The 12668-nt window shown below is 42.3% G+C and overlaps 2 protein-coding genes and 1 long non-coding RNA gene across 3 annotated transcripts in view; 2 read left to right on the top strand and 1 right to left on the bottom strand.

Moving 5' to 3' along the window:
- The first annotated feature begins 87 nt into the window (after window positions 1–87).
- Window positions 88–5445, top strand: LOC136433141 (ADP-dependent glucokinase-like). The gene is made up of 6 exons (XM_066425010.1): window positions 88–609; window positions 1519–1626; window positions 2279–2469; window positions 2748–2844; window positions 3261–3397; window positions 3688–5445. Exons 1-6 carry the CDS (start codon window positions 377–379, stop codon window positions 4353–4355), a joined length of 1434 nt encoding a protein of 477 aa, XP_066281107.1. The 5' UTR covers window positions 88–376; the 3' UTR covers window positions 4356–5445.
- Window positions 4945–7712, bottom strand: LOC136433148 (uncharacterized). Its single transcript, XR_010755602.1, has 3 exons — window positions 7548–7712; window positions 7065–7203; window positions 4945–5859 (listed from the first exon to the last, which is right to left on the bottom strand). It is a non-coding gene; the product is annotated as an uncharacterized lncRNA (long non-coding RNA).
- The window catches only part of LOC136433134 (anaphase-promoting complex subunit 1-like), a 24058-nt gene continuing 19080 nt past the window's right edge, over window positions 7691–12668 (top strand). Inside the window, exons 1-9 of the mRNA XM_066424982.1 lie at window positions 7691–7795; window positions 8474–8711; window positions 9010–9162; window positions 9478–9538; window positions 9772–9869; window positions 10985–11064; window positions 11269–11494; window positions 11750–11988; window positions 12225–12455. Coding sequence (XP_066281079.1) covers window positions 7788–7795; window positions 8474–8711; window positions 9010–9162; window positions 9478–9538; window positions 9772–9869; window positions 10985–11064; window positions 11269–11494; window positions 11750–11988; window positions 12225–12455 — 1334 coding nt within the window. The 5' untranslated portion in view covers window positions 7691–7787. The remainder of the gene's footprint in view (window positions 7796–8473; window positions 8712–9009; window positions 9163–9477; window positions 9539–9771; window positions 9870–10984; window positions 11065–11268; window positions 11495–11749; window positions 11989–12224; window positions 12456–12668) is intronic.

Genomic DNA, 12668 nt, shown 5'->3' with positions numbered 1-12668 from the left:
ACAATCAAGGTAACAACGTGACATATTTTTTATTTTGGTACTTTCTCTTCATGTTGACCATCTACGGAGAGTAAAATACTTTTTCTCAAAATCAGGTGAAAATTAATGAGCTTGCTTATGTCATCCATTAAATGCACTTGTTGTGGCCTAATAGAAGTTCAACATAGCAAATATAGTGGCTAGTTTGACAGCACAGTGCATTTAAGGCACTGCACCGTACAGGAACACACACCTACAACATTACCTCCCCTTTCCCCAACGGGAAAGTATAGAAACGGATGTAATCTCCCGCCCTACTCCCGTTTACCCTAAAGACTTAAGTTCTTACACCCCCATTTCGTCGAATGGACTCGCCCTGGCACGTCAGCAGGTAAAGATGGCTTCCACTGGGTCGGTTGTCGGCGGGTTCGTCTCTGTCATTGTCCTAATCGCCGCTCTGTACTACGTGCGACAACCACCCGATGCCATATTACGAGACAGGCTCGAGAAAGTCCTCCTGTCCCTGCTGAAGGCAGAGAAGAAGGTGAGCCTGTCGTCCAAGCCGCGGGTGGCGGTGGGGCTCGGGGCCTGTCAGGACGCCTTCGTCGACGGGCTAGAGTTATTCGACAGGTAGGAGACCGGTTAGAGCCAGTTTTCAGTTCTGATGTATTTGTCAGTCAGCTCATCACTGTTCACTTTTATTGTTTTTGTCAGCTCATCATGTCCCCGAGCTACATGGTATACAATTTGGGTAACAGAATTGAATCGTGCCAAGAAAAAAGAATAAGTATATCACCATTCCTCACATAATTTGTAAACAGGTGGATGTCCATCAGAATATCTATTTATGGCCGACGTCATTTCCAGTGACAATGATCTAACGTCCAGATAACTTTCTTCACTTTTGTTGCTCCAACAACCTCCTCGAAATTGAATATAGAAATTAAGGTTTTATCAATGAACACATACATTATCTGATTAGACCGCAAAATAAAGGAGAACATGATCTGATTACAGGCCAAAGGTTGTTGACCGTTCTGCTTCATAGAGAATGTTCATGGTTCATGCGTTCATATTTAATGTGACTGAATAACCAATTAATTAATTCAGCCACATTAAAAATGAACGCATGAAGTTGATGAACATTCTATATAAAATGGGACGGTCAACGACCTTTGGCTTGTATTGATCTGATCATGCTGTTGGAGATTGAAATATGGATGCCATGATGCACGTTCGTTCCCTTGCATGTCAAGGTGCAAAAGTCATTGCATCGTCCATTTGTCTTGTAGATAATTGAATAGATAAACAAATAGTAGGGATTCTAAAGCAAACAGTGCTAAAAGGAAAAGGCTTGAGAGTTGAAGGTGATTGTACATTGGGTAGATTATGTGAAGTTCAGCTCTTGAAACCATGTGTCACAAAGAGGTACTAGTACACACCCCCATATCTCAGCCATAGTAAACAATACTTGTCTTGACATTTATTATTATATTGTTGAGTCATTAAATTTTAACAATTATGTGTTCTCATCCACAGGTACAACCTGACCCCTCCAGCCCTGGCTGCCCACTATGACTCCATCCACGACCCCCAGGAGCTGGCACAGATGTTTGCCTACTTCTTCAACCATGGGGCTGCTGCAGAGTGAGTCAGCAAAAATGGCAAACTACTGTACATGATGTGGCATCCATTATCTAACCGGCTACTGTATGGTGGAGTTGCATTGTGTACAAGTAAATGTATCTCTGTCTGCCCTTAAGGGTAACACACCCCTTCACATACATGCATGGATGCCTTAGGTTTATATTATGACATCAAATGACCTGTCACACGTAACCATATCTAACTCCAAGTCTAGTGAGGAGGCACCAACAATAGAGGCTTTTCATTGACGTCATAGTAATTATGAATCCCCAGTGACCATGTTGGCTGGTAATTGGATTAAGCAGCAGTACGTCAGCGTATCTAAGAGACATACACTGTAATTCAACATCGCGTAAATGACGTCAATTAAAAAGCCTGTATACGCATGTGAGGCCAATATGGTAACTCAACTTATGCACAAAGGAAGAAAAACAATGAGTTTTTGCACAGTTTGTACCCTTTTACATGCAAAATAGCCAGTCCTTTGGACTCCACCCAAATACCACAGGAGTCACAGGACCCGCCCACTTCTGAGACAATGCCCAAGATAAAGAAGAAAGTCAAATAGACAGTAATTGATGAGTACAAACTGTAACCATCAGACAGTTTAGACACACAGAATGTGACAGATAATGTCTTTTCTCATTTCCAGACGATACATGGACAACACCACCCTGTTCCGAGACCTCATGGACATTGTTTACAAAATGCCGAATGCAAGGTTTGAACTGGGTGGGAATGCACCTGTCATGGCAAACAGGTTCGCTGCTGAAGGGTGCAACGTCCTTCTGGGGGCGCATCTTAGCTCCAGTCTTAAAGAAGTGATGAGAGAAGGAATTACAGGTAAGGGGCTTGTGCAAGTAACCAGATTATGTTATTCATTGTAATTGCATCAACTCTCAAATAGCAGTTGTGCTGTAGAGGCTCTCTAGTAAAGTTCACGTTTAACTTCATATGGCATCACGTGGCCCATGCTCTATCATGTGTCTGTGCAAGGTGCTCTATGTCATCAATTTTTTCCATAACAATCCTTATCATTCTTCTCATTCTCCTCAATCTAGGTTGTAAATGTAAGGTATGATAGCAGTGATTTGGTGACTTTGTCTGTTTTCTTTCCTTAGTTACTGGTGATGAAATAGAAAACGATGACATCCACTTGATCTTGGAGTACCCACGGCAGAGTAGCTGGGGAAAGTACATTTCACCCAGGGCAAACAGGTGGGTGATAGGCTGTTGGGGATGGTACATTTCACCCAGGGCAAATTTTACTAGTACTCTTGTACATGCACTGTTACTCTGTCTTACTCTTGACCTCCATTTTTGCATTAGTAAGTAAATGAGATTATGTTGCAGTTCTTGAATTTGGCATCTTAGATACAATATGTATTATTTCTATCAGATGTAAAGAAATTTCAATGAATTCTTCCAAAATGCCTCATGTTAGGACTTCCGTTATTTGATGGACTTGGGAGAGAGAGTTCTTTTAGAGAGGATAGGGGAATCATACAAGAGATTCATGTGATGTGATGAATAAGTAGTAAGATATAAGGGGACGAAAATATGACTTCAGATTGCAATAAGTCAGTAACCCTTGTAGTAACATAAGACAGTAACAAAGTTTCCCTTGTCTACAGATTCATTATCCACAGTGACAGGAACAACCCAAGCCTGAACTCTCTGGAGAGCTTTGGTCAGGTGCTGAGGGACTTCAACCCCTCCCTGGTGGTGGTAGGAGGGATACAGATGATGGACAACTTCCCATTCTCAGCAGGTGGGGTACAATCTAGTTAAGAACTTGATTTATGTATCTTGTTATATGCTGCATTGATTGACATGTAGCTGGCTCTTAGCCTCCGTTGCAGGCTCTGAAGCAGCTTTTTGGCGGCTGATGGTTACGGGGTTGGCTGATAGTTACGGGCTGGCTGCAAAAAGTGTATTATTAAGCCCCCCCAAAAGCCGCTTCAGAGCCTGCAACGGAGGCTAGCTGGCTCTGTTGTTTTACCATGACAAGTACACAAGTACCAATGCTCTTGTTGATTCTAGTATTCTCTATTTTGCCAGGTGAGCGAGAATCCAGGCTGAAACTCCTGCAGCAGATGTTGGTGTCCATCCCTGCGGAGCAGAAGACACATTTTGAGCTGGCCTCCTTCACTGAGCAGGCGCTGTTTGAGGAAGTGCTGAAGTACATTGTCCCCTACATGGACTCCCTGGGCATGAATGAACAGGAACTACCCAACCTCTACAGCATGCTGCACGGCGGGAAAATCACGCTCATCTCGGACCCCGTGCCCCGTGTCGCCACCGTGCTGGACCACATGAGGAAGGTCTGGGCAACGCTTCAGAAGGCGGATGCTAGCGGGTCCAAACGTCGCCTGACCCGCCTGCATGTTCATACACTTGCTTTCCAGGCAATCATGACAAAGAAAGACTCAGGTTGGAAAAACACCATGTCTGCCGCAGCCAAGGCTTCTCTAACGGCCAACAGGCACGTGTGCGGGTCCCCGAAGATCGACCTAGGGAAGGCGACAGTACTCATGGATGACTCCTTCTCCACCAGTCGGGAGGAGGGGAGCTCGAAGATCCCATTTAAAGAAAACCGGCCAGTGTCCTGCTGGGAGGAACATGATTATGAGATCTGTATCGCACCTGTGCTGGTGTGTACAGAGGTGCGGCAGACTGCGGGGGGAGGGGATAACATCTCATCTGCAGGGCTCGTTCTGCAGATTTAGCTCCTTTATCATTAGTTTGTGGGAATCCCTTGATCAGCTCCAAAATCTTCAACATCCTCTGTTATGTTTGATACAGTACCTCAATAATGGTTTGTTCATCAGCATACAGAACAGCAATGCTTTATCCTATCTCCTTTGTGGAACATTAACTCCAAAAAGATAAATAATTCTGGGATTCTACTGTGCAACATTGTCATTCATCCCAGTTAATAGTGCAAGTATAGACTTCTTACTACATGTATGTTGTGAGCTCTTTTTGTTCTGTCTTATCTAATATGTGTAGTTGTCTGTACCTACTGAGGGAGTATAGCTTACAAAGACAAACGCAACAAACCTGTTTTGTAATTATTTATGGTACAGGATGTTTTTAGTAATCAACGTCTTGAAGAACAAGCTGTGTTGTGATAGAACAATCAAACTATGGCTTATGTTTTAGAAGAGCAAACAAACATCTTACTCAAGTGTAGTCAGTTTGTATTATGTCACTGCAGTGCAATCTGCAATTTTGTAGACAAAGGACAGTGCAATGTAGACCTCATGGTGTTAAGGTAATACTCGGAACATAATAATCAAGAACTTTACTTCATGCAACAGTGATATGATTCATTTATTTCAGTTCATAATGGAAAAAGACAAAACAACATATCTCATTTTGTAGGTGCCAATTTGGACCCAGGGTATTCAGTTCTCCAAAATGAAAGATTATAGTTATACTGTTACAGTGTGTGTACAGAATAAGAATTATGTGCTTCATTTTTGCAGGGACTAATTAGAAATAAGGCTGTTTTGTTTTTCAAAGCTCCAAAATGAAAGAGGGCAGCAAAAGAACTCCAAAAGAAACAGTTGAGTGGAACTGTAATGCATGGAAGTAAAAAAGTGGAAGTTAAGTTTGAGAAATGGACAGGGTAAGAAAAGTTCCTGACTAGTGTTTTTAAACCTATTTTTTCCAAAAGGAAAATAGAGTCAGTCCTTATAATGTATTAGGACAAATTCATATCATATCAGAGCACAGTGCAAATTTTGTGGGGTTTTTTCCCATATTGTTGTGCAAAAGTTTTACATTACAGAATAAACTGCTTTCTAAGCATGACTCCAGTATCAATGCCTTTCCGTGGTCACGCGTGTGGTGTCTTTATTATAGATGCTAGTCAAACCCTACTTTAAGTACGCCAAAAATAGTTACTCAAGCAACTGGATAACATTTTTGAAACAGTCAGACATCCGCTGTCTTTCGTCAGTGACTGACTGACTGACTAGTTGCCTACTTTAAGTAAAACTTTCTCCTGAAATATACTGACTTGTACATGATGTTTCCTTAAGCCCACAAGGCTTGGCAAATTTGCGTTAAACTTGTTGAGTCTTTTTAATGATTTTCAAAATACTGAAATGAATGTTGTGTATCCCTGGTCTGTTTTGAAACATTGGTTTCCATCTCTTGTGCAAGGCCCAGTGCTTTGTGCCAAGGTCCAAAGTTACATCAAGTGTCCCATTTGGTTGGTTTTCTCTGGAAAGAGTAAAAAAAAGCAGTTAGACTTTTTAACTAATCAGTGATTAGTATAAAAACTATGTAAATGATCTTCAGTACAATGCTCAGCGGACCATGACAATGTTGGTCCCTTGAACAGGCTTTTCATTTGACATCATCTGTGCTGTGTTGGATTACAGTTTATGTCATACCTGGGCCGCAAAAAATGTTTGATACAGGTGTTCCAGACCAGGTGATAACTTTCGGTTATCACACTGGCTTCCATAGAAAATTTAGAATGCAATTGGAGTGCGCCGCTATTAAAAAATTTGAATGCTGGATTCGGTCGTTGGAATGTGTTACAATTTTTTGTTCGAGGACACCAACTTTTTTCAACTTCTGGTACATTTCGTATTGAAATGTGTGTTTTCTCTAGTGGGTGATGTTCGTCCATCGTTGTCGACAAAGACCTCAACTTGGGTGGGTATGACATGAATAAAATACAACACAGTGTATTCCACATCACCCTCGGTCCCAGCCCTCCCGCGGTCAGGCTGGTACCTCAGGTGATGCGGAATACCCCGTATTGTATTCTATATGTACGTCTGTAACCACATGAGGATGCTACTACCTACTCCAATTATCCGCCCAACACGGTCGTTGGAGGATTCAAATGATAATCATCATTACATCAATGAAAAGCCTGTATAGACCTAAATTGTGTTGTACTGTTGTAAAACATATTTTTTCTATTCGCCACAATTTTGATTTAGGGACTCTTATGACCGACTCTTCTGAACTTCTTTCAACTTGGTTTACACAGATGGCATCTACAACTATTTATCCACTCCAATCAAATGCAATATTTTACATGTGAACATTACTACTGAATAGATGCTTAGGCCACACCAATTTAATTTCTTGGTTAACGGATTTTTATTTTCTCAAAAAAAAGATTTTAGAAAAAAAAAAACAGAAGGCTGGCCCAGCCTTCTGTTTTCATAAATTCTTTTTTTCAGAAATTTTTTTTTGGTGTGAAAATAAAAATCCGTTGGCCAAGAAATTAGATTGGTGTGGCCTTAGCTTAACCTGGTATCCAAGCCTATTACATTTATATCTGCCAAGCCTCTTCATCATAACAAGGAGGTTATATAACCTCCTTGGTCATAAAAGGACAAAGAGACTCGACAGACAAAACGAGTGAAGGTTAAATTGTTAGAAAGGAAGAAGCTCCTAGAACTGACAGGAATGTTGACTGCTTCTTGTTTCTTCTGCTCTGCCTGTTCTGCCAGTTTTTTCCTGCGGTAGTAGTTTCCAGGACTGACGTCTACACCAGCAAGGGTAGCAGCGAAGGCGACTCCTATGACACCACAAGAGATTTTCCTATAAAAAATGACATTGAAACAAAAATTATCAGTCAGGGCAAGGACATTATATGTCTTTGGTTAGGAGATGTTAGTGATGGACGTTATTCACTTCAAATTTGTGACATGTTTCCCTGACATGTTATAGTATCTTCATTTCTGTCTTTTCTACTTACAGAGACATTTTTTTCTTCACTCCTCGCGTCTTTCTGAATCAAAGTAGCCCGTGTTAAAACATTTTGGGTGCACATTACATCAGCCATCATAACATGTCACCGAGCTTGTTTGGACAGCCTAACAGTAACACGTGCAAATGTGAGACTGCCCCCATAATAAAGTGATAATTGAAAGATAAGCCCTTACGTAATGATGGACTGCTTTCTCCACCAAGTTCTAACTGTTGTCGCGGACATCCTTCTGGAACTGAGATAACGCTGTAAAACCGACAAACGAAGAGGATTTATTTGGAAACTTAGTTTGTGTCGTCTGCTAGAGAATGTCCTCGCGGTTTCACTTCCGGGTCGCTGACCCCGCTGCGCAGTAGACTGCGCACAACGCTCAGAATTAATCGCGGGAAAATATGGCTGCTCCAAATTTGAATTGATGTTCAGGTGAGAAAATCATTTGTTGCTTTGCCTTCAGAAATAACAGCGTTAGAAGAGAGAATCTTTAGCCAAATTATTCCAATGTGTATATGTGCCAGTAATTAGCCAAACGGAGTCGTTCTGCTGCACTGGGCTTTGTGCTGCACGCACTTGACAGAACGTTTTGGTGGGGAGGGGGGCACAAGCGAAACATCTACAGTACTGTACTGTGCTTTGAGTTCAGTTTGAGTTGAGTACAGTTGGAATGTTGGATGTTAGGTCAGGTAGGAATTATAGAATCAAAGTACAGTACCAGGACTGCAAAATATGCACAGAACAATTTGTGACATGATTTATCCTAATTAAAGATTACTAAAATTACTGAGAGGAAGTTGCAAAAGCTTTGGGCCCTAGTCCTTACCCTTAGAATAATTTTAGGGTAAGGACTAGGGCCCAAAGCTTTTGCAACTTCCTCCCAATTGATGTCTTTTGATATGTTCCTTTGCCCGTATGCTCTCCAAGTCCTGCATCTTTACATGTCTAACATAATTTTATGTTAGATGTAATGATAAAAAATCATTTTCAAGACCAGCTCAGATTGGGAAAACAAGAGCTAACACAACTATAAGCTATCGGTGCAGTAGGAAGACCCCTACACTACAGGCAGTGTTAATGTACTAGTATGTTGATACATGACTTTTACAGCACTTTCCTTCCCGATCCCATACATCGGACTATAACAACACAAAGAGACGGCCACAAGATGATCATCTCAGCCTCAGAGCCGCAGGAGTTTGTGCCCTACGGTCGTGAGTACACCTCCTGCCACCCAGAAGGCTTTGCACCACCCTCTCCCACCAGGACGCTGGACGGCACGTCCATCCGGGAACATGGTGTTCCCATCAAGTCATTCAGCGAGGTGTCCATGGCAGACACGCCCAAGGTCAGGGTTTTTACCAGGTTTTTGTTACAGGATGTGCAAAGGTGACAAAGGATGTCAAACCTCCTTATGTATTGTAAGAAAATAGATATTTGGGGTCCAGGATGTCTGTTTTAACATCTTACACTATGTAGATGAGTTTTTACTTGATGATTAGTTGCAGATTGTTTTCATGACTCGCTTCTCCAAATGAGGGCGTGGATTCAAATCCCACTTCAGACACCATGTTGTCCAGGGGAATAGAAAATGTTGTAAAATTAGTCTGACACAATATGCCATGGTGATTTTTTTCCCCATTCAGAAGGAGTCATGGACCCTTAAGGCTGGGGGGGAGGGGGAGGTGTGTGATGAGGAGTTGTACACCAGGGGGAACACTGTGGTGTGGAGCAGGGGAGGGCAGAGTGCAACCAGGATGGTCATCAGGTCATTCACTGTTCCTTCACCAGTCCAGGAGGTAAGTAATCAGTCTATACTGCATGTAAGGAAAGCCACCACATCGTGGTATAACAGTATTAACACATCATGATCAGTTCTAAGTTTTTCAAGAAATGTTGTGGAATCTTTAATATTCTCAAGGTGTGGCTGTCCTAAAACATGGAATTAATGCCAGTAACTAGTAAGGGTTTTGAACACCCACCTTAGAATAGTTACGTCTGAACAGATTAAATCTTTTTCTCAGATAGATCATCCATTCCCTTTTTGAAGATGATTATAAACCATACAAGTTTGTGATATCGTTGTGTTCACTTCTCCACTCCCTCTACTGCAGGCCTTGTGGTGCAGATTTGAATTTCCTCGTATGGAGGCAAACAAACCAGTCAAGAAGTTAGGTAAGATAACGTCTTCCAACTTAAGATCATCCTTTCTTCTTAGCATTTGACTTTTTGAGGAAGAGCTTCTTAATATGATGCACTGGTATCATGGTTTTAAGTATACTCACATATCACCTTTCCTTCTTAATGTCCAACAGTCTTTCTTACCAAGCAATTGTGGTGAAAATTCATGCCAAAAAACTACTGTACATGTAAATCTGAATCTGATCGTTGCTGTGTGACTGCCACAGATAAAAAGCTGATGTCAGGTATTGCTGTTGTGGAGACCAGCTGTGTCAACATCTACACCAAGGAGGGAGAGGAGTACATTTCACCTCTGCAGTTTCAGGTGACTCATAATATGTCACACAACCAAGTTTATCTATCTATATCTATATATAGTACAGACGAAGCCACTTAATTGCACCTCGGATAAACACACCTTCCTTTTAATTGCACCGAATCCCAATATCCAAAACCGGTTCCCATTCACTGCATTGTTAGTGACTCCGCATATCTGCACCGCGCATGGTCACCAGTGCCGGATAACTGCACCAATTTTTTCCAAAAATCCTCAACAAGTTAACTGAAAAGGTGCGCTAAAATCGGCAAACGCGGTACAAATGAGTCGATACCTGCCGGTGTAAAGGCGCAATACCGCCAATATGTTTAAAACTGTTTTCAGTTACAAAAGAAGGCGGTCTCCATGGACAGTTACGTTGATAGGAATCGTATGGGAGGTCCCGGGCGGGTCACCCGTAATCAGTAACCAAGTTTTAGTTTCAATTCCTAGTTTCATGGCGGTACATGATTTACGTAAATCGACAACTGCACTCTACGTAATGTAACACAGAAACTGTTATCCGATGAGTGGCACGCATGCATATGACGATGTTTCAGAATGCCTCCCCTGTAACATTACGTGTGTTGTAATGCGGTAGATCGCATGGAAAGATGAAAGAATGCAAAATCTTTTTAAAAAGGTTCGTAGTCATTTCTTTATATTCAGCAAAGGGTCAATAAATAAAGATAATAACTGAATAATTTCGTCTGTTTTCTTTGTGCTAGTGTTTCTGACTAACAATACACTCCCTCGCCCATGGTGGTGCGGTCCAGCTGGGCATTTCGCATAATTGCACCAGCCGGATAATTGCACCAAAAACGCTGACAAATGGGTGGTGCAGTTAAGCGGATTCTACTGTACTGGGCAAAACCCGGTTGGGTTGTTGCGCCCAAGTTTCTGTGAAATACTTGGTGATATGTCATGATGCAATGTTTGGGGGGCTGGGAAACCATTGGGAGGGGATTTGCATGAGAACTTTTTTACAAGTCAACAGTTAGCACTATAAATAAAGCACATCTAACTACAGTGTACAGACTTTTCACATTTGTACCACTGGCATATTGGCAGGAAATCTTCTTACCTTTTGTGATGGATATGTTCTGCATTATTCATCCCTTCAGGCACAGCACACCTGGTCTACTAAATATGGGCTACTGTTTGAAAGGAGCATCTCGGAGGCAGAAATTACTAGTCCTAAAAGGTTTGTATTGATGGACTTTTGATCTACCTACTGGTATCGGGTGATATTGCTGGATATACTAAATAAAGTGATAGAACAATTTGTATTACACAGATCATGTTTTTAATAGTCGGTTAAAATAAGCTTTCCTGAGGAATATCATGCTGCAGTACCTTTTTTTATCTGCTAGATTTCAAATTTACCATATCTCACCTTCCCAACCAGGGGTTCGGAGGCCTTACCCAAGCTGTTCAGCATGTGTCACCCATTGGACGAGCTGTGCCCGGTCGTCTGCAAGTACGGAGGGCCGCTTGGCGTGGGGAAACTGTCGTATGTCAACGACCCCATGCAGCACGTGGTGTTCACCAGTGCTGATCCCTCCCTCATGATGACCTATGACACAGTTCTGGGTGTCCACTCTGTCTGGGCGCTGAGGAAGGCTAAAAGTGAGGTGTGTAAGAAAAGTGCCTCCTGTAAAGCTCACAGTTTACCAAAACTTGACAGTATAAGGTGTCAATGAAAATCTTTTTTTCTTTATTGCAGAATTGATTTAGCCTTAAGAAAGTTCAAGAATATGGTTTAAATCCAGACATGATGATAATGAAAGCATGACCAGTAACAAGCAGAAATACAAAACTAACATTTAAAATTTTCCTCTGTATTGCTGTTGAAACATTTTGGAACTCAATGTTTGTTGTATTTTCAGGAAGTTGCAGGCCTGTCCAGCACTCACTATGGCGACACCTCCACCATTCCCAGCATGCCTAGCTCTCTTCATGTGACCACGCCACTGGCAGGCCTGAGCTCCAGTACGCAGTCCCGCCTCAGTCTGAGCCAGTCTCCGAGCCTGTCGCCCGCATACAGGACCTACAGCCGACCGAGCACGCCTGGATTATCATCAAGGTCTCACTCACCGGCTGTTCTCAGCCACATGGCCACTCTCAGGTATTGAGATACATATGCACTAGACTCGTGTGCACTTACACACACCAGGTTATCAATTTACCAGAGGTCCAGGAATTAAATCCAATGTCTTGTCACTCACACAATATATTGAACCTGTAAATAGTGTTTGCCCCTGTTGTTGCTTAGACTTAGACCTGAAATCACAGCCAGTTGAAAATTGTCTTTCTAGTGTAGCTACCCTGGTACATTATATGTTATGATTTCTATTTCTGTAGCCGCTGCCAGTCCCCTGCACCAAACAACAGCAGTTCCTCCAAATCTCTCAGCTACTCCATCTCCTCCCCATGGGTCTCACGGTCGCCCGCAAATATGGCGAGAACCCCAGCCTCCTCCTGCAGCTTCGCCTCACCTGGCCGCACCTTCGAGTCTTACCTGGAGATGCCGACGCCCCTCACACCTGAGGTCTGCATGGACCATGTGTGGACAGAGACTATGACAGGGAGAAGGTTGGACTGGTTAAGCTTCATTTCTGCATGTCCATGAGCATCTCATAAAGCTATACCCTGCACGTCAGTTGCCCTTAGATGATATTTGTATGTATAAATTTCATACACTGGGCTGCTGCATGCAAACACAGAATATTTCTGTCACATTTGTTGCAACAGTACTACTTGAAAAGTGCAAATGCTCCTGTAGTATCTAGTATAGAGAAACTATAT

Source organism: Branchiostoma lanceolatum, chromosome 4 (assembly GCF_035083965.1).
Source record: "Branchiostoma lanceolatum isolate klBraLanc5 chromosome 4, klBraLanc5.hap2, whole genome shotgun sequence".
NCBI classification, from domain to species: Eukaryota; Metazoa; Chordata; class Leptocardii; order Amphioxiformes; family Branchiostomatidae; genus Branchiostoma; species Branchiostoma lanceolatum.
The sequence above is the reverse complement of the archived record's forward strand: the minus strand, read 5'-3'. Positions and strand labels throughout refer to the sequence as shown.

Excerpts from the sequence above, each read along its gene's own strand:
- LOC136433141 (XM_066425010.1), top strand. The coding sequence starts at position 377 with ATGGCTTCCACTGGGTCGGTTGTCGGCGGGTTCGTCTCTGTCATTGTC. Across the intron at positions 1,627-2,278 it reads AACCATGGGGCTGCTGCAGA|ACGATACATGGACAACACCA; the intron begins GTGAGTCAGCAA and ends TCTCATTTCCAG. Across the intron at positions 3,398-3,687 it reads CAACTTCCCATTCTCAGCAG|GTGAGCGAGAATCCAGGCTG; the intron begins GTGGGGTACAAT and ends CTATTTTGCCAG.